Here is a 24,462-nt window from a genome sequence, read left to right as displayed (position 1 = left end):
GTCAAGATGCGCAATCAGCTGATAGTGATTTATCTGATCCAGAATCATAGTTTCCAAAAGCACTTTTTTTAACATGATAAATCAGAGACTTCCAAATTTAAATAGAATACTCCCATATATAGAAAATAAGTCTAATATTATACATTTGTATACACCACATAGTTGTATATTCTAAATTTGAGTATAGCCATTAGTAAGAATAATAATTTTCTATTTCCATTTCAACATTTACGAACGCACATTTCAAACATATTGAAATTGACATTTATACTGTCATAAATGTCAAAGGAAAAGTCATAATACTTTTTGGAACCTTTTTATGCATGTGGTGAATTTTACCATATATCGGTAGCAGATTGTTAAAAAAACTTTTATTTTCAAACACATTATACACTTATGAGAATATTTACAGAATTTCTACGTTTAGACAGTATTTATATTAACAATAAAAAATGGGGAAATCTAAGAAAATCCGTAAAGGAACGGCTGATGAAAGGTAGACAATATAAAAGTTTATTAATCACAGATCTAAATTATGTTAATTTTAGCGAATCGGACGTCGAAAACGATACTCAAGAGGTAATCGAGAAAGCTCAAAATAAGAAAAAATCTTCCAAGTAAGTACTATAAATAAAAATGAAATATTTAGGTTAGTTGATACTTAAAATAAAATTTTATCGTCAGACCGCAGATTCTCAGTGATGACACGAAACTGGATAAAGCCGATTCTAAAAAATCGAAAAGTAAAAAAGAGAAAAAACCTGTCGAATCAGATGGTTCTGATATTGAAGTAGTTTCTACTGTAAAGAAATCATTTGCACTGCTGCAAATTGATGATGAAGATTCTGATGGTGATTCTAAAGCTATTGTAGATGAAGACGAAGACGAATGTGATACAAAACCTATTAAGAAAGATAATAAAAAGAAATCAAGTGATGATAATAGGACTACAAAAAATCAGGGGGGTAAAAAGGGAAAAAAGAACAGAAAACGTGATGATAGTGATGAAGATATTGAAAAGGTCTTGGCGGAATTGGAAATGGAATATGCAGGTATAAAAAAAGAACCTGAACCGTCCATAGAGGAGAAGCCCAAAGAAGAAAAGAAGAAAAAGGAAAAGTTGGAGGAAAATAAGGAACCAGAAGTTGATACAAAAACAGAAGAGGCTAGTACTGTGAAGACGGCCGCTCAAAAGAAAAAGGAAAAGAAAGAAAGAGAAAAGCAAAAGAAATTAAGTCAAAAAAAGCAGGACACGACAAAAGAAGATTCACAAGAGCCTGAGGAACAACCAAAAGAAATGATTAAGAAACTAGAAGATGCAGGTGATAAACAAGAGGAAGATGATCAAGAAGGGGAGAAAAAGAGTAAAAAGAAAAAGAAAAAAGGAAAAGATGATGAAGACAAAGATGCCAAAGATGCCAAAAAAGGTCCTGGTAAGAAGACTATAGCAGCTATGCAAGAAGCTCTCAAGAAACTTAAGGAAGAAGAGGAACGTCTAAAAAAAGAAGAAGAGGAGAGATTAAAACGCGAAGAGGAAGCTGAAAAAGCCAGGCTAGAAGCATTGAGATTAGAACAAGAAAGGAAAGAAAGGAAAAAGCAGGTTAATTATATTTTCACTGAGTTATTAATGTGGAAAGCTGTGTATTTATTTTTTTTATTAGAAAGAAAAGGAAAGGAAAGAAAGACTGAAAGCTGAAGGAAAACTGTTGACTGCTAAACAGAAGGCTGATAGGGTTAGGGCACAAGCATTAATTGATAGTTTGAAAGCACAAGGGGTGGAATTACCAGATGTTGGTGAGAAGAAACCCAGACTTGGAACAAGGATAAGGCCGAATAAGCAAAAGAAAGAACAAACGCCAGGTGAATAATTTGATAATGAAAATGTTTTTTTTGTACAGCAAATCTTATTATATTTGAAGAAAATCACATTTTTTTTATTTTAACTATATTTTTCCAATGTTTTTCGATTTTATTATAAATTTTTGGTCTGTTCTTGTACTTTATATGTTGGTTTTTAATTTTAATATCAAGTTTTTCATCTAATCAGCAATCTAGGAATTTTATGTTGATGATAAATTATGAAATTTTGAATAGGGAGGTTTTTTTGGCATAAAATCCAGTTGAGATTTTTTTGTTGCTAAATCATATTGATTTTACATCTCTTTTGATTGAAAATTAGTTCTTTAAACAGTTGAAAAACGTTTTAATGAAGATAAAGTAATATGTCCAAAGATCAATTTTTTTATTTGTTTTGAAAATTAATTCTCAGTCAGAAGAGACATAAAATTAAGATGATTTCGCAACACAACAAAAACATATAAAAGAATCTGAGAACCAAGAAATTCATATCAATACTTTGGGCTAGTTCTTGATCCTTAACATTCATTTTTAGCTTTCAAATGGATTTCATACACAATTTCTATATTTTCGGGTCATACTGTAATTTTTAGGCAAGCTCTTGAGCCTAAACGTTCATGTTTAGCTTCAAAATGAATTTTATTATACAATTTTTACATTTTCAGGTTTAATATTCATTTTAGGCCAGCTTTTGAGTCTAAACATTCATTTTTAGCTTTTAAATGGATTTAATCATACAATATTCACATTTTCGGATCTTACTATAATTTTTAGGCTAGTTCTTGGGCTCTAACCTCCATTTTTAGGAGTCAAATGGTTTTTATCATACAATTTTCATATTTTCGGATCTTACTGTAATTTTTAGGCCAGTTCTTGAGTCTAAACCTCCAGTTATAGAGTCTACATGAGTTTTATAATAAAATTTTTATTTTCTGATGTCTTTCTGTAATTTTTGGGCCAGTTCTTAAGCCTAAACATTCATTTATAGCTTTCAAATCGATTTTATTATATAAATTTCATATTTTTGGGTCTTACCATAATTTTTAGGCCTGTTATTGAGCATAAATTTTCATTTTCAGCTTTCAAATGAATTTTATCATACACTTATCAAATTTTCGTCTCATCTGCATTTTTAGGCTAGCTCTAGAGCCTTAACGTTCAATTTTTAGCTTTCAAATGGATTTATCATACAATGTTCACATTTTTGTGTATTACTGTAATTTTTAGGCCAGTTCTTAAATATTAATCTCCATTTTTAGCTTTCAAATAGAATTTATCATACAATTTCCACATTTTTGGGTCTCACATTAATTTTTTGGCCAGTTCTTCAGCCTAAGCATCCATTTTTAGGTTTCACACTGTTTAGCATTTATTATAACTGAATAACTTGCATTATATATAAATTTTCAGTTCCAAAAGAAGTGGATCAAACACTCGAGCCAGAAAAAATAGAATCCCCTAAAGAAGAAGCCGCCCCACAACCTCCTGAAGAAATAAAAGAACCTGAAGTAGAAGAAGACGTCAAAGACGCTTGGGATGCTTCATCAGACGATGAAGAAAAAGAAGAATCTCAACAAACAGGTTAAATATATCTTCTTTTTACTAAAAAAACATAATAATGATAAAATTTATTTGCAGCTAATAAATCAGAGGAAAGTAAAGAACAACCGATCGAAGCGGAAGCCGAAGAAAGCAGTTCTGAAGAAGACGAAGAATCAGATAGCGATGAAGAAGAAGAAGAAAGCGAATCCGAATCAGAAGACGAGGAAGAGGACGGTAAAACTGTAGCCGAAAGAGTTCGAGATAAAGCTCTAGAAAGGATAAAGGTAAAAAGTTTAATGGAATATATGGTTCTTGGTATCGAAACAATTTTTATAGATCAGGAAAGAAAACGCCGAAAAGAATAAATCTCCGGAAAATCTGAGAGCGGCAATAGTTTGCGTATTGGGTCACGTGGATACAGGCAAAACGAAAATTTTGGATAAATTGCGTCGTACCAACGTACAAGATGGAGAAGCCGGCGGTATAACTCAACAGATCGGTGCCACCAATGTCCCCATGGACGCCATCAAGGAACAAATTAAAATAGTCAAAGGGGTAAATGATTAAAAAATGATTTTTTTCTATCAATTTATTGTTTTTTTTTTGTAGTTTAACGATATGGAATTGAAAATTCCGGGTCTTTTGATTATCGATACGCCCGGTCACGAATCGTTTTCCAATCTACGCAATCGCGGTTCTTCTCTATGCGATATCGCCATTCTGGTTGTGGATATTATGCACGGTTTGGAACCTCAAACGATCGAATCGATAAATATATTGAAAAATAAGAAAACTCCGTTTTTGGTGGCTCTAAATAAAATCGACAGATTGTACGATTGGCGAACGATGAATAGAAAGGACGTGAGGGATATTTTGAAAGCGCAAGCGCCGAATACTCAGTTGGAGTTTGAAACTCGAACTAAAGATGTCGTTTTGCAGTTTGCCGAACAAGGTAAATTATCCATACAATTTATTATTGGTTTAATTTCGTTTAAATAGTTTTTTTTTTCATTCTTTTGATTTGTTTGTTTGTTTTTTCTCTTAAACTTTATTTTAATTTGAATCCGTTTTTGTATTTTTTGTATTCATTAAGTTTTTGTTTAAAATTTTTTTTGTATTTGAAATTTTGAATGCATTTTCATTTTGACATCTACTCGTTTTTTTTAAGATTTACAAAATTTTTTGTTTTATATTTTTTTTGTTTAGTTTCAAAGGTTTATAAAATTTTTTTATTCAAAATTTATTATTTTTTTAGTTTTTTTTTTCATTGTTTCAATTTTTTTTAGTTTTTTTCCTAGTTTGAACTATATTTCAATTTGAATCCGTTTTTATTTTTTAGTTTTTGTTTAGAAATGTTGAATACATTTTCATTTTGAATCTACTTGTTTCTTCTGTTTTTTTATCAACATTTTCACAGTTTTTTCATTTGATATGTTTTTATTTTGTTTAGTTTCAAAGATTTATACAATTTTTTGTAATCTAAATTTATTATTTTCTATAGTTTTTTTCTGTTTTATTTTTTTTTGATGTTTTTTTTTATTTAGAAATTTTGAATTCATTTTCATTTTGAATCTACTCGTTTTTTTTTTTCAAAGTTTGCATAATTTTTACCTTTCATTTCTGTTTTCTTTCGAGGTTTTTATTTTTTTTAATTTTTTTCTAAATTTTATAATTTTTTTTTTGTTTTCAAGATTTAAACAATTTTTTCATGTAATATTAATTTATTTTGCTTGATTTCAAAGAATTATACAATTTCTTTTTTATTAATTTATTATTTTGTTTGTTTTTCCACTTTTCAGCAAATTTTCCATTTAAATTCTGCTTTTTTCTGTTTCTTTCATTTGTTTTTAAGTTTATCACAATTTTTTTATTACAAAATTTTTATGTTTTAAAATTATTTTTATATTTTGTTCATATTTATTTAAAATTTTTGTTTTTTAAGTTCTAATCACAACTTTTTCCAATTTCAATTTGGGTTTCTTTCTTCTTTTTTAAAAATTTAAACAATTTATTTCACTTCATCTCATCTCTTCAATAAGATTTAAATTTTTTGTTCATATCAAATTTATTTTTTTTAACTTAATTTAAAAATTTTTGTTTTGTTTCTTCAATGTTTTAAAAACTTTTTTTTTTGTTTGTTTGTTTGAGGCTAGGTCACATTCACTGTCAATATATATTTTTCTACATTTTCAATTTTTTTTTCAAGGTTTAAATGCAGCTCTATTTTACGAAAATCCCGATACGCGTACTTACGTATCTCTGGTACCTACCAGCGCCATTACCGGTGAAGGTATGGGTAACCTCCTAGCCCTCATAGTAGATTACTGTCAAACGAGGTTAACCAAACGTTTGATGTATTCCGATGAACTCCAAGCGACTGTATTGGAAGTCAAAGCAATACCAGGATTAGGTAGGATTTTCCTATCATTAAGATCATGAAAATTTCATTTTTCTATCGGTATATTCGATTTCAGGTACCACCATTGATGTTATTTTGGTAAACGGTACTTTAAGGGAAGGCGATACGATGTTATGTGCTGGTACGGATGGTCCCATAGAAACCCAGATTAGATCCTTGTTAATGCCTCAACCTTTACGAGAACTACGAGTCAAAGTAAGTTACAACTTTACTTTTTTTTATTTATTTCAGTTTTTTTAATTTTCCAAATGGTTATTAATTTTAGTTGTTTTACCGGTTTGGGAAGATTAAGTAGTGTCCTTCTGTAATAAAATATACTGTAAATTATTTTAGGTCAGCTGTTAATCATCTATTTCATTTTTATTACATACTTCAAGCTTGTAATGCCTCAATTATATTTTTTTTTCAAAAATTCCTAGATTTAATATACCTGGTGGCTCGATAAAAGTGACATTTAATTTCATTTGAAAAAAAATCAAAATCGGTGATTTAATTTAGGTTATTTTATTAGTTTGGGAAGATTTATAAGTGTCCTTCCCAATTAAAAAAATGGATTAGGTCGATTGTCAATTACCCACATTTTTTTATTATATACCTAAATACTATAATAGGGTCAGGATCTTCGAAAAACTTCTTTTACCGAAAAGTTTTTTCTTAATTTGTTTTTTTCAGTTTTTTAATGTACCAAGTAGGTCAGTAAAATTCATATTTCACTTTTATTGAGAAATAATAAAAATCGGTTATTTATTATTATTTTGGTTGTTTGGGGAGATTTACAAGTGTCCTTCTCGATTAAAAAATGTATTAGGTCAATTGTCAATTTCCCACATTATTTCATTATATATCTAAATACTATAATAGGGTCAGGATCTTTAAAAAAATCTTTTACCGTTTTTTTCTCAATCTTTTTTTTAGTTTTTCATATACAGATGGGTCAATAAAAGTATCATTTTACTTTTATTGAAGAAAATCGGTGATTTTATTATTTTGGGAAGATTTGTTAGTGTCCTTAAATAAAAAATGTATTAGGTCAATTGTCAATTTCCCACATTATTTCATTATATATCTAAATACTATAATAGGGTCAGGATCTTTAAAAAAATCTTTTACCGTTTTTTTCTCAATCTTTTTTTTAGTTTTTCATATACAGATGGGTCAATAAAAGTATCATTTTACTTTTATTGAAGAAAATCGGTGATTTTATTATTTTGGGAAGATTTGTTAGTGTCCTTAAATAAAAAATGTTTTAGGTCGATTGTCAATTACCCACATTATTTCATTATATATCTAAATACTATAATAGGGTCAGGATCTTTAAAAAAATCTTTTACCGTTTTTTTCTCAATCTTTTTTTTAGTTTTTCATATACAGATGGGTCAATAAAAGTATCATTTTACTTTTATTGAAGAAAATCGGTGATTTTATTATTTTGGGAAGATTTGTTAGTGTCCTTAAATAAAAAATGTTTTAGGTCGATTGTCAATTACCCACATTTATTTCATTGTGTACATAAATTCTGCAATACCAATTATGCTTACGAAAAAACTAATTGCTCGAGAAGTTAATTTTTTACGAACTTTTAAAGTACCAGGGGTCTTAATAAAAGCACGTTTTAGTTATTAAATAAAAAATGACAAATGAGTAATTCACTTTATTTTTCTTGTTTGGAAAGATTAGCCAGTGCCCTTTTCGGATAAAAATTTATTTATACATTATCATAGGTCGATTGTCAATAACCCATATTTCATTACATACTTAAATATTGTGACTCGAATCAAAACTTTTTTTTCAAGGTGTTAATATACGGGGTGGTGAATAAAAATAACTATTTAAATTTATTAAACGTTAATCCGAAATTAATAACATTTTAGTTATTTTCTCAATTGGGGAGGAAAGTATTTCAAACCAATTGTCAAATGCCCATATTTTTTCATTGTATACCTCAATATCATGAGAGTAGAACCAATACACCTCGTATTTTTCTTTCCGAAATTATCATTTCAGAACGCGTATATTGAATACAAAGAAATCAAAGCTGCCCAGGGTGTAAAAATCGCAGCTAAAGAATTGGAAAAAGCTATAGCCGGTTTGAACCTGTACGTAGCTCAAAAGTCCGATGAAATTGATATATTAAAAGAAGAAGTAGCAAGGGAATTAAAATCGGCATTGTCAAATATCAAATTAGCAGATCGGGGCGTTTATGTGCAGGCCTCCACTTTGGGTTCATTGGAAGCCCTCTTGGAGTTCTTGAGGACCAGCAAAATTCCCGTAAGTTCATTATATTTTTATTACGTTCGGCAACGTCGCAATAGTTTATTTCAATATTAAAACGTTGAAAATTATAATATACATTTGACAACGCCGCAATAATAGTTTATTTCAATAATAATAATAATAATAATAATAATAATAAATAATTATAATATACAGAGTGAATCATATTTAAATTGTTGTCGTACTGTTTCTATATGTGAATTCTTTATTATCAATTTTAGGGAAAAAAATTATTCTTCATAAAAAATTTGGGGTGCTTTCAAAATTGATTTACAATCGTCGGAAATCGAAATTTTTCAATCGTATACGAGGTTTGTGCAAAAATATAATTTAAAAATTCTTATTTTGTGTCGTACCCCGTACACAACCAAAAAAAATTGTCGATTTGGTTTCAGATTTTCTTTTTTTTCTTTTCAGTTTCTTTTTTCTCTTTTCATTTAGTGTACTACAACTATTTTCATGCAAATCAACATAATAATGCAGTTTTCATAAAATTTCTGTAGATGTAAGAAAAAAAAAACATATTTGACAACTCTGCAATACTATACCTCAACGATCCTATTCCCCCAGACTATTATTATATTAATATAGGAGATACAGGGTTGGGTTATAAACAATTAATCACGTTTTGATGAAAAGTTGATTATTATAATATACAGAGTGGATCATAACTAAATTATTTAAAACAAAAACATCGTATTTTTCTTATATGTAACTTTTTTATTATCAATTTTACAAAAAAAAGTTAATCTTGATAAAAATTCTACCTACTTTGAATTCTAATAGACAATTGTTAAGTATAAGAAAAAATTCAATAGTATATGAGGTTTGTAGGAAAACATGAATTATTCTTTGAGTGAAGTAAATTTAAATATGTCAAAATATCGACAATTTTTATTAAAAAAACTTGGTTATTAATCAAATTTACGTTCAAATATACAATTATATCCATTTACATTAAAAATTTTGTAATTTAAAATAAAAAAAAACGAATAATACGGTTTAGGAAAATTTATATTTTTTAACGAACCTCGTATACGATTAAAAAAATTAACGATCAAGTTTCAGCTTTCAAAACACAAAGAACTTTATTAAAATATGCCTTTTGGAAATTTTTATGGTACAAATTGTTTGATAGAAATTTCGTTTTGTTCAAATTCCAATCCCTCCACTTTTCTATATCCAATCCGTGCATTTTTTCCGTCATTTAGTGTGTTACAACCATTTTTACGCGAATCAACATAATAATGCAGTTTTCATAAAATTTCTGTAGATGTGTAGATAAAAGAATACATTTGACAACGCTGCTATACTATACCTCAACGTTCCAATCACCCCAGGCCCTCTTTTTGTTTTACTACAGGAAATACAGGGTTGATTTATAAACAATTAATCACGTTTTGATGAAAACTTGATTATTATAATATACAGAGTGGATCATAACTAAATTATTTAAAAAAAATCATCGTATAACTTTTTTATTTCCAATTTTACAAAAAAAAGTTATACTTAATAAAAAATTCGACGTATTCTGAATTATAATAAACAATCGTTAAATTTGAAAAAAAATCATTGGTGTACGAGGTTTTTAGAAAAACGTGAATTATTCTTCGAGTAAAGTAAATCGAAATATGTCAAAATATCGACAATTTTTAGTAAAAAAACTTGAGCAGAACTAAAATTTACATTTTATCCATTTGCATTAAAAATTTGTAATTTAAAATAAAAAAAAACGTATTTTGCGGTTTATAAAAATTTATATTTTTTGACGAACCTCGTATACGATTGTAAAAAATTGATGATTGTAGTATAATTTTTATGAAAAAAAAATAATTCTTGATAAAAAATTCCACCTATTATGAAATCTAATAAACATCGTTGAATATAAAAAAAATTCAATAGTATACGAGGTTTGTAGAAAAACATGAAATATTCTTCGTGTAAAGTAGATCAAAATATGTCAAAATATTGACAATTTTTAGTAAAAAAAACTTAACCAGAACTAAAATTTACATTTTATCCATTTGCATTAAAAATTTGTAATTTAAAATAAAAAAAAACGTATTTTGCGGTTTATAAAAATTCATATTTTTTGACGTACCTCGTATGCGATTGTAAAAAATTAATGGTTATATCATCATTTTTATGAAAAAAAGTTATTCTTGATAAAAAATTCCACCTATTATGAAATATAATAAACAATCGTTAAATATAAAAAAAATTCAATAGTGGACGAGGTTTGTAGAAAAACGTGAGTTATTCTTCGAGTGGAGTAAATTTAAATATGTCAAAATATCAACATATGTACGTGTTATAAAAGCTAATAAACAATCTTCAGATATAAAAAAAAATTTAATCGTATACGAGGTTCGTCGAAAAGTGTGACGTAACTCTTTTTACATACGGTCGCTAGTTAACCTAAAAACAATGATTGACAGTATTACCAATAACTCTCAAATATCATTAATCGGTTAAAAAAATCCATTCAAATAATTATCAGATCCAAATAATTTTTTTATCGCAGAAATATTTGGAAACGTGTCTTTTTCACCCTGTATAAAGCTTCGTTTTATAACATATAGGGTGGTATATTTAGTCGGACACATTTATTTTTAAAGTAAAAATTATTCAAATATTTACAGGGTGTTGTATAAAATATATAACGTTCATTACGTTATTTATATAACATTTTTAATGTCCGGTAATTCAGTTTTCGTAAAATTTTTTTTACGGAATCGTTATCAATATGAATGCATTCTGTTGTCTAGTATCCGCCTCCCGCCTCCGAGTTTCACCAACCTCATTATCGATTACGTTAACAGCAAAGGTCACACCAATATCAATTAGATTTTGTTTTCTGAATCGTCCCACGCGTCGCCATTCATATTTAGAAATCGATACGCTGAACGAGAAACTGTGCGCTTGCTCCTCATCCCACACGAACTTTTCCCACCAATCAACAGCTAATATCTTTTTTTTGTTAGCGCCACTAGAAACATTTTTTCTCCAATTATCATTATTAAAAAAAAATCAAGATAATACGAAATTGGAAAAGATTTTGGAAAAATGTTTTCCTAATTTGTTTTCGAAAACCTACGAGTTAAATTTATTAGGAAAATCTGTTCCAAAATCAGAATAATTCCAATTATTGATAAAACCGGCAGTACTAACATCTGACACTTCGATAAATGGATTCTACGAATACGAAAACGCTAATCTACGGTGTTATTATACTCAATACAGTTGAAATTCAGAGGGAAACAAGTCTGACGAATAGGGCGTTAAACTTTATCTTTTTTTTACGAATCTTTACATTTTCTGGGTCTATTATCTTCAAACTAGCAAAATTCCTCTTGTTTCCTGAAAAACTGACCCTTTTAGATCCCAACTCGCCTTGGAGGCGAAGTAGCGAGATTTTTCCACTCCTAAACTTACCTTTTTGATCCTGGTACAAAGTGGTAGGCTCGTTTTAAACAAATCTTTTCGTAATACAAGATTTCAATTGATATAATCCTCACATCATCCATTAATTTGGACGATTTTGGCAAGCCAAGCTTCCATCCAGGTCGCTATCGATGGAAAAACTTCAGAAAGATTTGAGGTCAACGCTGGTGTTCCCCATTTATACATCTTATCACCTACTCCTATAACCACCCTCAATACCCGATCTTGAAAACATTTTGAAGAGTGGAAACAAGCTGATCGAGTTTAATGCAGCAGAAGAAGAAGGCTGGTATTGCAGCTCAGGATTTGGTCCTGTGTGGCCGAATTAGTTAAGGTAGCTTCATAAAAACTTGGAGCTCTGAAGCTATAAATTCCGCAACAGCTTCTAATCCTCTACAAGGTCAAGATTTTTCCATTTTTGGAATAATGCTCACACATTTGAAGCTCGGCTCCCAAGTAAACTTTGAAGATGCTTAACTCGATACAGAAAAGAGCAATTCGACTTATAGGCGATCCAGAATTGACCAGAAACTTTTTGCAGGACCTACTCGACAGGCAGGCGTGGCTCTCGATCACTGAGGTCGCTCGCGGAGGTCCAGAATATCAATTTATCGGGATTCCTTTCTTTGGCACGTTTTTCTCGAACAATACAACTTAGAGGCATCTCTATACGACAGGACCATTCGAACTACACGAGTGTAGTTATCTGTCAAAATTTTACATAAATCTGACACATGGATCAATTTTCATACTCTTACGACGAAAAACTGATTCGTTTGTTGAGTAAATTTGACAAATAAGACGAATTTCGAGTCGTTTTTCTCGATTATTAATATTTCAATGGTTCAATGGTTCATTAGGAACATTTCGGAACTTTTGTTTTAGATATACAGGATTTTAATCATTTTGTTCAAATGACAGTTCAGTCTACTAAAATAGATATTCAATCAATCCTACTGAACCATTTTAACTACCTGTTTGGTCCTTCGAGCCGGATATAAACCTTCTATCTGTGATTTCACCCCATTTTCAATACATTTTTTCACGTTTTCGGTTCGTTTTTGTCGCGTCGTTTCTACGTACGTACACGTGTGTGAAGTACTTTTTCAATTTTTCAGTATTCCGGTATCAGGATAGGACCTGTCGTCAAAAAGGATGTAATGAAAGCTTCTATAATGTTAGAACACGAAAGTCAGTAAGTATTATATCGATTCAATGACGTTAATGTCATTTTTATAATATACAGTAGCTTGAATAACATCCCTGTACCAAATGACTCCCATAGCTACCATACTCTCATAGATAGCGTACTAGATTAAACAGTGGGGGAACCATCATGCTTACAACGCAGTCGCACTTTTAACGAAGCAATTTCGGCGAGGAAACGAATACTTTTTTGTGATAAAATCTTGGAGGAATCGCGTTTAAAAGGTCCCACTGTAATTGCTCGTTTACTCGCTCATCGATTAACCCCTTCTAGTCGTTATCTACTTCTTGGAATGCTTGATAATGAGGGTAATGATACTTAGCTAGTTAACACAGATGGAGAATGATTGAGCCTCAAGATTTCGAATAAATCACGACGATATTTACTTCAATATATGCCGATAATCGACTTGAGACGATCTGCAAGGAATCCGCGAGCAAGCCATAGATCCACCATAGCAAATGACCCGTCCATTTCAGCAAACGGTTTAGCTACCTCGAAGAAACCCATCAGAAAAATGGTTTTCTTTGAAAGAAGCTAACGTATTTGGGAGGAGAAAAATGAGAAGCAAACGACGATTGGCCTCCTTTGGAACGAATCTAACGTAATTTGGAGGAGAAAGAATGAGACGCACAAAGCGATTTGTCTCCTTTGGAAGGAACCTACGTAATTTGGTAGTAGAAGAAAGAGACACACCACTGGAACTCCCTTTGAAGGAGTTTACGTATATTGGAGGAGAAAAATGAAAAGCAAACGACGATTGGCCTCCTTTGGAACGAATCTAACGTAATTTGGAGGAGAAAGAATGAGACGCACAAAGCGATTTGTCTCCTTTGGAAGGAACCTACGTAATTTGGTAGCAGAAGAAAGAGACACACAACTGGAACTCCCTTAGAAGGAGTTTACGTATTTGGGAGGAGAAAAATGAGAAGCAAACGACGATTGGCCTCCTTTGGAACGAGTCTAACGTAATTTGGAGGAGAAAGAATGAGACGCACAAAGCGATTTGTCTCCTTTGGAAGGAACTAATTTGGTAGTAGAAGAAAGAGACACACCACTGGAACTCCCTTAGAAGGAGTTTACGTATTTGGGAGGAGAAAAATGAAAAGCAAACGACGATTCGCCTCCTTTGGAACGAATCTAACGTAGTTTGGAGGAGAAAGAATGAGACGCGCAAAGCGATTTGTCTCCTTTGGAAGGAACCTACGTAATTTGGTAGTAGAAGAAAGACACACACAACTGGAACTACCTTAGAAGGAGTTTACGTATTTGGGAGGAGAAAAATGAAAAGCAAACGACGATTGGCCTCCTTTGGAACGAATCTAACGTAGTTTGGAGGAGAAAGAATGAGACGCGCAAAGCGATTTGTCTCCTTTGGAAGGAACCTACGTAATTTGGTAGTAGAAGAAAGACACACACAACTGGAACTACCTTTGAAGGAGTTTACGTATATTGGAGGAGAAAAATGAAAAGCAAACGACGATTGGCCTCCTTTGGAACGAATCTAACGTAGTTTGGAGGAGAAAGAATGAGACGCGCAAAGCGATTTGTCTCCTTTGGAAGGAACCTACGTAATTTGGTAGCAGAAGAAAGAGACACACAACTGGAACTCCCTTAGAAGGAGTTTACGTATTTGGGAGGAGAAAAATGAAAAGCAAACGACGATTGGCCTCCTTTGGAACGAATCTAACGTAGTTTGGAGGAGAAAGAATGAGACGCGCAAAGCGATTTGTCTCCTTTGGAAGGAACCTACGTAATTTGGTAGTAGAAGAAAGAGACACACAACTGGAACTACCTTTGAAGGAGTTTACGTATATTGGAGGAGAAAAATGAAAAGCAAACGACGATTGGCCTCCTTTGGAACGAATCTAACGTAATTTGGAGGAGAAAGAATGAGACGCACAAAGCGATTTGTCTCCTTTGGAAGGAACCTACGTAATTTGGTAGCAGAAGAAAGAGACACACAACTGGAACTCCCTTAGAAGGAGTTTACGTATTTGGGAGGAGAAAAATGAGAAGCAAACGACGATTGGCCTCCTTTGGAACGAGTCTAACGTAATTTGGAGGAGAAAGAATGAGACGCGCAAAGCGATTTGTCTCCTTTGGAAGGAACCTACGTAATTTGGTAGTAGAAGAAAGAGACACACAACTGGAACTCCCTTTAAAGGAGTTTACGTATATTGGAGGAGAAAAATGAAAAGCAAACGACGATTGGCCTCCTTTGGAACGAGTCTAACGTAATTTGGAGGAGAAAGAATGAGACGCACAAAGCGATTTGTCTCCTTTGGAAGGAACCTACGTAATTTGGTAGTAGAAGAAAGAGACACACCACTGGAACTCCCTTTGAAGGAGTTTACGTATATTGGAGGAGAAAAATGAAAAGCAAACGACGATTGGCCTCCTTTGGAACGAATCTAACGTAATTTGGAGGAGAAAGAATGAGACGCACAAAGCGATTTGTCTCCTTTGGAAGGAACCTACGTAATTTGGTAGCAGAAGAAAGAGACACACAACTGGAACTCCCTTAGAAGGAGTTTACGTATTTGGGAGGAGAAAAATGAGAAGCAAACGACGATTGGCCTCCTTTGGAACGAGTCTAACGTAATTTGGAGGAGAAAGAATGAGACGCACAAAGCGATTTGTCTCCTTTGGAAGGAACTAATTTGGTAGTAGAAGAAAGAGACACACCACTGGAACTCCCTTAGAAGGAGTTTACGTATTTGGGAGGAGAAAAATGAAAAGCAAACGACGATTCGCCTCCTTTGGAACGAATCTAACGTAGTTTGGAGGAGAAAGAATGAGACGCGCAAAGCGATTTGTCTCCTTTGGAAGGAACCTACGTAATTTGGTAGTAGAAGAAAGACACACACAACTGGAACTACCTTTGAAGGAGTTTACGTATATTGGAGGAGAAAAATGAAAAGCAAACGACGATTGGCCTCCTTTGGAACGAATCTAACGTAGTTTGGAGGAGAAAGAATGAGACGCGCAAAGCGATTTGTCTCCTTTGGAAGGAACCTACGTAATTTGGTAGCAGAAGAAAGAGACACACAACTGGAACTCCCTTAGAAGGAGTTTACGTATTTGGGAGGAGAAAAATGAAAAGCAAACGACGATTGGCCTCCTTTGGAACGAATCTAACGTAGTTTGGAGGAGAAAGAATGAGACGCGCAAAGCGATTTGTCTCCTTTGGAAGGAACCTACGTAATTTGGTAGTAGAAGAAAGAGACACACAACTGGAACTACCTTTGAAGGAGTTTACGTATATTGGAGGAGAAAACTGAAAAGCAAACGACGATTGGCCTCCTTTGGAACGAATCTAACGTAATTTGGAGGAGAAAGAATGAGACGCACAAAGCGATTTGTCTCCTTTGGAAGGAACCTACGTAATTTGGTAGCAGAAGAAAGAGACACACAACTGGAACTCCCTTAGAAGGAGTTTACGTATTTGGGAGGAGAAAAATGAGAAGCAAACGACGATTGGCCTCCTTTGGAACGAGTCTAACGTAATTTGGAGGAGAAAGAATGAGACGCGCAAAGCGATTGGTCTCCTTTGGAAGGAACCTACGTAATTTGGTAGCAGAAGAAAGAAACACACAACTGGAACTCCCTTTAAAGGAGTTTACGTATATTGGAGGAGAAAAATGAAAAGCAAACGACGATTGGCCTCCTTTGGAACGAGTCTAACGTAATTTGGAGGAGAAAGAATGAGACGCACAAAGCGATTTGTCTCCTTTGGAAGGAACCTACGTAATTTGGTAGTAGAAGAAAGAGACACACCACTGGAACTCCCTTTGAAGGAGTTTACGTATATTGGAGGAGAAAAATGAAAAGCAAACGACGATTGGCCTCCTTTGGAACGAATCTAACGTAATTTGGAGGAGAAAGAATGAGACGCACAAAGCGATTTGTCTCCTTTGGAAGGAACCTACGTAATTTGGTAGCAGAAGAAAGAGACACACAACTGGAACTCCCTTAGAAGGAGTTTACGTATTTGGGAGGAGAAAAATGAGAAGCAAACGACGATTGGCCTCCTTTGGAACGAGTCTAACGTAATTTGGAGGAGAAAGAATGAGACGCACAAAGCGATTTGTCTCCTTTGGAAGGAACTAATTTGGTAGTAGAAGAAAGAGACACACCACTGGAACTCCCTTAGAAGGAGTTTACGTATTTGGGAGGAGAAAAATGAAAAGCAAACGACGATTCGCCTCCTTTGGAACGAATCTAACGTAGTTTGGAGGAGAAAGAATGAGACGCGCAAAGCGATTTGTCTCCTTTGGAAGGAACCTACGTAATTTGGTAGTAGAAGAAAGACACACACAACTGGAACTACCTTTGAAGGAGTTTACGTATATTGGAGGAGAAAAATGAAAAGCAAACGACGATTGGCCTCCTTTGGAACGAATCTAACGTAGTTTGGAGGAGAAAGAATGAGACGCGCAAAGCGATTTGTCTCCTTTGGAAGGAACCTACGTAATTTGGTAGTAGAAGAAAGAGACACACAACTGGAACTACCTTTGAAGGAGTTTACGTATATTGGAGGAGAAAAATGAAAAGCAAACGACGATTGGCCTCCTTTGGAACGAATCTAACGTAATTTGGAGGAGAAAGAATGAGACGCACAAAGCGATTTGTCTCCTTTGGAAGGAACCTACGTAATTTGGTAGCAGAAGAAAGAGACACACAACTGGAACTCCCTTAGAAGGAGTTTACGTATTTGGGAGGAGAAAAATGAAAAGCAAACGACGATTCGCCTCCTTTGGAACGAATCTAACGTAGTTTGGAGGAGAAAGAATGAGACGCGCAAAGCGATTTGTCTCCTTTGGAAGGAACCTACGTAATTTGGTAGTAGAAGAAAGAGACACACAACTGGAACTCCCTTTAAAGGAGTTTACGTATATTGGAGGAGAAAAATGAAAAGCAAACGACGATTGGCCTCCTTTGGAACGAGTCTAACGTAATTTGGAGGAGAAAGAATGAGACGCACAAAGCGATTTGTCTCCTTTGGAAGGAACTAATTTGGTAGTAGAAGAAAGAGACACACCACTGGAACTCCCTTAGAAGGAGTTTACGTATTTGGGAGGAGAAAAATGAGAAGCAAACGACGATTCGCCTCCTTTGGAACGAATCTAACGTAGTTTGGAGGAGAAAGAATGAGACGCGCAAAGCGATTTGTCTCCTTTGGAAGGAACCTACGTAATTTGGTAGTAGAAGAAAGAGACACACAACTGGAACTACCTTTGAAGGAGTTTACGTATATTGGAGGAGAAAAATGAAAAGCAAACGACGATTGGCCTCCTTTGGAACGAGTCTAACGTAATTTGGAGGAGAAAGAATGAGACGCACAAAGCGATTTGTCTCCTTTGGAAGGAACCTACGTAATTTGGTAGCAGAAGAAAGAGACACACAACTGGAACTCCCTTAGAAGGAGTTTACGTATTTGGGAGGAGAAAAATGAAAAGCAAACGACGATTCGCCTCCTTTGGAGGGAATCTACGTATTTTAGAGTAGGAAGAATGAGACGTATGGCCTCCTTTGGAACAAGTCTACGTGGTGGTAGCAAAAGAAGGAGACGTACAAAACGACTAGTCCCCTTTGGAAGTAGAGTGGTTCAAAGTGATTAGAAGACCGGAGCGACTCCCCAAACAATCTATATTGACATTTAACTCATTATCTTACGTATACCCGCACATAATGTAATAATATCTCGATTATCTAGATACGCTACGATACTAGCTTTCGACGTAAAAGTAGAACGGGACGCGCAAGAATTGGCAGATAGCGTCGGAGTGAAAATATTCCAAGCGGACATCATTTATCATCTTTTCGATAAATTTATGGCGTATCGCGAGGAATTGAAACAAAGGAAACGCGAGGAATTCAAACATATCGCCGTTTTTCCGTGCAAACTCAAAATACTGCCGCAATTCGTGTTCAATTCCAGAGATCCAATCGTCGCCGGTGTTATGGTCGAAGCTGGTATAGTTAGGGAGGGTACACCCATATGCGTACCGAGCAAAGAGGTTAGTATTCTTTTTTCTTTCACTCTATATATAAATTTGTTCGAATTGCTGTTAAACTTTTCATTTGATTATAACAAGCTTATCTCCTATACAGTGACGTCATTGGTGTCCGATATATGAAACGACTGGTTCTCTATTATATTTTTTTGGATCGCCATGTATAGTTTTAACAGAATTTCTTAATTTATAAGACGTATTTGCGGTTGATTTTTATTATTAATTCGTAATTTTATTTCGAACGATGTTTTCTGAAGGATGAAGTATGATTTAGTTGGTCCTTTGGTGTTTTTTTGCAGTTTGTGGATTTGGGGATCGTAACTAGTATAGAAAGTAATCACAAAACGGTGGAGAGCGCTCGGAAAGGCATGGAAGTTTGTATCAAGATAGAACCTGTCCCTGGAGAATCGCCTAAAATGTTCGGTAGGCATTTCGATGAGACGGATTTCCTTGTCAGTAAGGTAATTTATGAAAAAAAATTATTTTTCTACGATTCGCCCGCTAAAATAAAGTGATTTTTCGTATCGCATCAATTACAACGGTCCAGAATTGTTTTTGATCAGTCTTGAATTTAAATTCATGTTTACAGAGGGTTTGCAAAAGTAATTGGGGGTACTGATCGAGTTATTTTGTTATTTTCCAACTCCCCTCGTAGTTATTTCGAATTTCCCATTAAATCGCCATCTTCTGTGACATTTCGACGATCAGCTTCGTTTATTTTAGTCTTGACGACGATTTGAAGTTGCTAATGTCAAAATATTGACAGAAATTGATTTTATCGAAAATTTTACAAAATAAATTGCAGTTTCACTCAAATATTTGGAATAAACATCAACTTTTTTAATGCCCCTTGTAGTTATTTCGACTTTCCCGTTAAATCGCCATCTTTTATGACATTTCGAACGATCCGCTTCGTTTATTTTAGTCTTGACGACGTTTTGAAGTTGCTAATGTCAAAATATTGAGAGAAATTGATTTCATCGAAGATTTTACATAATAAATTGCAGTTTCACTCAAATATTTGGAATAAACATCAACTTTTTTAATGCCCCTGGTAGTTATTTCGAATTTCCCGTTAAATCGCCATCTTCTATGACATTTCAAACGATCCGCTTGGTTTATTTTAGTCTTGACGACGATTTGAAGTTGCTAATGTCAAAATATTGACAGAAATTGATTTTATCGAAAATTTTACAAAATAAATTGCAGTTTCACTCAAATATTTGGAATAAACATCAACTTTTTTAATGCCCCTGGTAGTTATTTCGAATTTCCCGTTAAATCGCCATCTTTTATGACATTTCGAACGATCCGCTTCGTTTATTTTAGTCTTGACGACGTTTTGAAGTTGCTAATGTCAAAATATTGAGAGAAATTGATTTCATCGAAGATTTTACAAAATAAATTGCAGTTTCAGTCAAACATTTGGAAGAAATATCAACTTTTTTAATGCCCTTTGTAGTTATTTCGAATTTCCCATTAAATCGCCATCTTGAATGTAAAAATTTTTCATTTTGTTGTACATTGACAACATTTTTTCTATCCTTTGTTCCATCTCTCCCGATGCGTTTCTGTAACTAATTTTATTTGTGATCGATCCTCCCCCTGCGCCACAGTCTGCTTTCATGAATGGAAGTAGAACATACAAGACCTCCTCTGACCCAAATAATCATTGATTCCATTCATCCTTCTCGCTATCCCTTCTACTACCTTCTCTCAACCCCTGCCCTACCCTCGAGACGTTCATTATATATTTGTCGCAACATCTAGAATATCTGGAGCGTATCCTCGAGACAATTTGCATTTTTATTGTGCCACTAGACAAAGGAAATTCGAAGGGGTGGGTTGTATAAGGTTTAAAACTATTTTTTTTCATAATTACCAAATTCCAAGCGAACAAGAGGCTGAAGAGAAAATACAATTTTCTCGTTTTATTGTGGAAAACGCGGGAAAATGAGTTGTGGCAATAGCTTGATACAGAATTAATTGCTTGAATTTTCCTTTCGGTGCTTTTCACTTCATTTTATTCACTGAAAGCTTTTTCCACTTTTTATTTTTTCCCCTATAGCTTCTTCTAATTCATTTTATTCCACCCATATTTTTTCTCTTAATTTTATTCTGTCATTACTATTTTTCACTTCTTTTTAATGCCTCAATGCTTATTTCACTTCTATTATAACTGTTTTTCACTTCATTGTATGTCCTCAATAGTTTTCCACCTCATTTTATTCCCCCAGAGGTTTTTCCACTTTATTGCATTCGGTCATTGCTATTTTCCACTTCATTTTATTGCCTACCAGCTTTTGTCACTTCTATTATAACTGTTTTTCACTTCATTGTATGTCCTCAATAGTTTTCGATTTCATTTTACTCCCTCAGAGATTTTTTCACTTTATTATATTCGGTCATTGCTATTTTTCACTTAATTGTATGCCATCATCAATTTTTTCACTTTATTTTATTATTTCACATTTATTTTTACTTTTCAATTCAATCCCCTTCAGTTCTTTTCATTTCATTGCATCCCTTTTCAAACTTTTTTTCACTTTATTCTATTCCTCAGAGCATTTTTCACTTCATTTCAATTCTCTTTAGCTTCTTTCATTTCATTGTTTTCCTTCGAAACTCGTTTCACTTTCACATCAGAGCATTTTTCACTATATTTTAGCCCTCAGAGCATATTTCACTTCATTTTATTCTGTCTCAACTGATTTTCACTTTATTGTATTGCCTCACAGATTTTTTTACCTCGTTTTTACCTATTATAGCATAAGTTTTTTCATTTTATTTTATTATTTCACTGCTTCTTTCACTTCATTTTATTCCTCTTTAGCACCTTTCATTTCATTGCGTTTTATCGAAACTTTTTTCACTTTATTGTATTCCTTGTTAGCTTTTTTCACTTTATTTTATTTTCTAAGAACCTCTTTCACTTCAACTGTTGTTGATATCATATTTTATCTTTTATTTATTGACAATATTCTTATTTTCAGATATCACGTCAATCGATAGACGCTTGCAAAGACTACTTCAGAGACGATCTACAGAAAACCGATTGGCAGTTGATGGTGGAACTCAAAAAACTCTTCCAGATTTTGTAAAAAAAACACACAGTGCAATATACACATTTTCCAATTTAATTTTTATTTTTTCAACTTACCCACAGTAGCAAACAAAACCAGTATTTTTTTTCTCCCTTTTCGACAGTGTTTCAAATAAATGTATATTTATATAAACAAATAAATGACTATAAACTGTTTAAAGCGTTTTTTTTTAAAAAAAACATAAAATACCAAAAAAAACACAAAGATGTCTATAAAGGAAAATGAATTTGTTCAACTAAGTAAAAATTACTAAAAATTCAGTGAATTTTGAGAAAAGTAACATCCAAACATAATTACCACGATTTTTTGAAGTCACCTGGTATAAATTATCAACTGGTATTAGTAGTATTTGAACGTTTTTAAATTAAAAGTATCAAAAATACTACAAATTCAGTGATTTTCAAGAAAAATAACTCTTTTTCATTATTAAATCCAAACATTTCGAAGAACACAACACCAGGATTTTTTGGCGTCACCTGGTATATATTATCAACCGTTATTAGTAGTATTTCAACGTTTTTAGGTTAAAACTATTAAAGATATCACAAATTCGATATTTTTTGAGAAATATAACTTATACTTCTAATAAATCTAATCTTTACATTTCTACAAGGTTTTTAGGTTAGAATCGCTACCAAATAAAAAGAAATTATTGTAATATCGGGGAAAAAAATAATTTGGCAATCGAGAAGAGAATGTACACATCGTTATTGTCGATCTAATAAAAATGGGCATTCTCCGATGTAATAATATTGACGCCTTTGCAGAGTATAAGCAGTATGCAAAGTTGTTGACAGAACCGAGAAAGTATCCTACGCGAACGAAGTTGATTTTTAAATTTTTATGTCTCAGACTTCCGTTCGACCAGAGACGTATCAGTAAAACTTCGTGAAATTAATAAACATTTTAAGGTTATGACTTATACTCAATAAACGTATATAATAATTATATTTATGCTTAGAATCGTATTCATATACTCACATTACAAGTGGAACAAAGTTTCTAAACTGTCTCGATAATAATGAAGAAATTCCACCCGCCATTTAGTAAAGACACTCGAAACAACGATCATTTTATATAAATTTCCATATTTAGTAACAATTCTTAAAAACGATTTTGATAACCTGAGAACGTTTGATACTATATTTTCAAATACAATTTGACAGATGTTTTACATGGTTGTCACGTTGTAAGTTTTTCCACTATAGAATGATATAAATTATTTCAACCCGACCAATAGGAAATAAGAGCAAACTTTTCAGATTTTTAGCACGATCAAATATGAAACTTTAATTTGACGCTAGATTAAATAATCATTTTCAAATAGTTTTGAAAATCATTTATTATTTATTATTATCACTATTTATTTATAAAATGCAAATGTACGATGGCAAACACAAAAAGACAATCAATCTTACAACACCGAAAACCACTACTGCCAACGCTTAGAATGTAATTTCCACTGATATACTAATTTTTATTTCAATTACACTATTATATGTATGTTTTATTCAATTTTTTATACAAAATTAACGTAATAGCTAATATTACACAATTGTACATCATGAATTTGACGCAATATTATACTGGTAAGACGTTAGTGACAATAGACAACTTATAAATACGGAGTGATTAGTAGCTACCGTTTCTATTTGTAATAAATTTGAGAACATAAACACGAATACTATTAGTACCTCTATAATTTAAATACCTGACAGTGTTGTCGTTTTGTTTCACTAAGACAAAAATCCCTAAACGATTTTTGATATTTAACACGACTAAATTAAACGTTTCTTTTAAATTGAAGAGCAGCTATTACGTTCAATAAAAATCTACAGTAAGCAAAATAAATTAACACTTAGTATATATATCACGTAAGTTCCAAAACCAAAAATTGAAATACCTATTGATACCACTGTATGTAACTAAAAGCGGCCATCTCTACATTATTATTTATAGAATTCTGTTGTATTAGTTTTGAAAATTTTTATATAAAAAAATAGTGTATGCCACTGGTATGTATATGACGGTAAAGCGGAGGCGGACAATTTCATATCTCTTAAATTGATTCGATACATACTGATATTCTGCCAAAGATCGTCGATTATTGTCATAACACCACATGCAAACGGATGAGGACGAATTTAAGTTACATTTTTTTTCTCACTAATTTATTTAAAAACTCGAGAATATCGCCCACACGCTTGTTTTGTTTGACTAATACCAGTTAAATAAATAAACTAATAATCGAACTTAATATTTTTTAGTAGATACATATCGTCGAATATTATTTTTAATGTTTGGACGCGTCATTTTAATCACCATCACGAGTTTGTTCTTATATAACAACTGAATTAATACATAGAATATTTTGAGGTTAGGTAATCTTCGAAATAAATATGGCGAAATATTAAAAAAAAATCATATATCGTTATAATTAATATATTCATTATTGAATATACGTAATTGCGTTTTAAAAAATGATTTTTATTAAAAAGTTTTTTGTGTTTTTGTGACACACGCGCCTGTTGTCCCCATTCACGATCTATTAGAATCTTAATGATACTTCCGGTCACTCTCTCATGCTTGGACATT

The 24,462-nt window shown here is 32.6% G+C and overlaps 1 protein-coding gene across 1 annotated transcript; it reads left to right on the top strand.

Moving 5' to 3' along the window:
* The first annotated feature begins 277 nt into the window (after positions 1 to 277).
* On the top strand, positions 278 to 22,030 carry LOC130447751 (eukaryotic translation initiation factor 5B). Its single transcript, XM_056784734.1, has 15 exons — positions 278 to 496; positions 549 to 617; positions 685 to 1,600; positions 1,662 to 1,860; positions 3,268 to 3,438; positions 3,496 to 3,683; positions 3,736 to 3,954; positions 4,009 to 4,351; positions 5,606 to 5,809; positions 5,874 to 6,013; positions 7,823 to 8,086; positions 12,655 to 12,731; positions 18,463 to 18,766; positions 19,063 to 19,224; positions 21,757 to 22,030. The coding sequence occupies exons 1-15, from the start codon at positions 453 to 455 to the stop codon at positions 21,862 to 21,864; spliced, it is 3,408 nt and encodes a 1,135-aa protein (XP_056640712.1). The 5' UTR covers positions 278 to 452; the 3' UTR covers positions 21,865 to 22,030.
* Positions 22,031 to 24,462: the final 2,432 nt, after the last annotated feature.

Source organism: Diorhabda sublineata, chromosome 8, assembly GCF_026230105.1.
Source record: "Diorhabda sublineata isolate icDioSubl1.1 chromosome 8, icDioSubl1.1, whole genome shotgun sequence".
NCBI classification, from domain to species: Eukaryota; Metazoa; Arthropoda; class Insecta; order Coleoptera; family Chrysomelidae; genus Diorhabda; species Diorhabda sublineata.
Note: the sequence above shows the minus strand (reverse complement) of the source record. Positions and strands in the feature narration are given on the sequence as shown.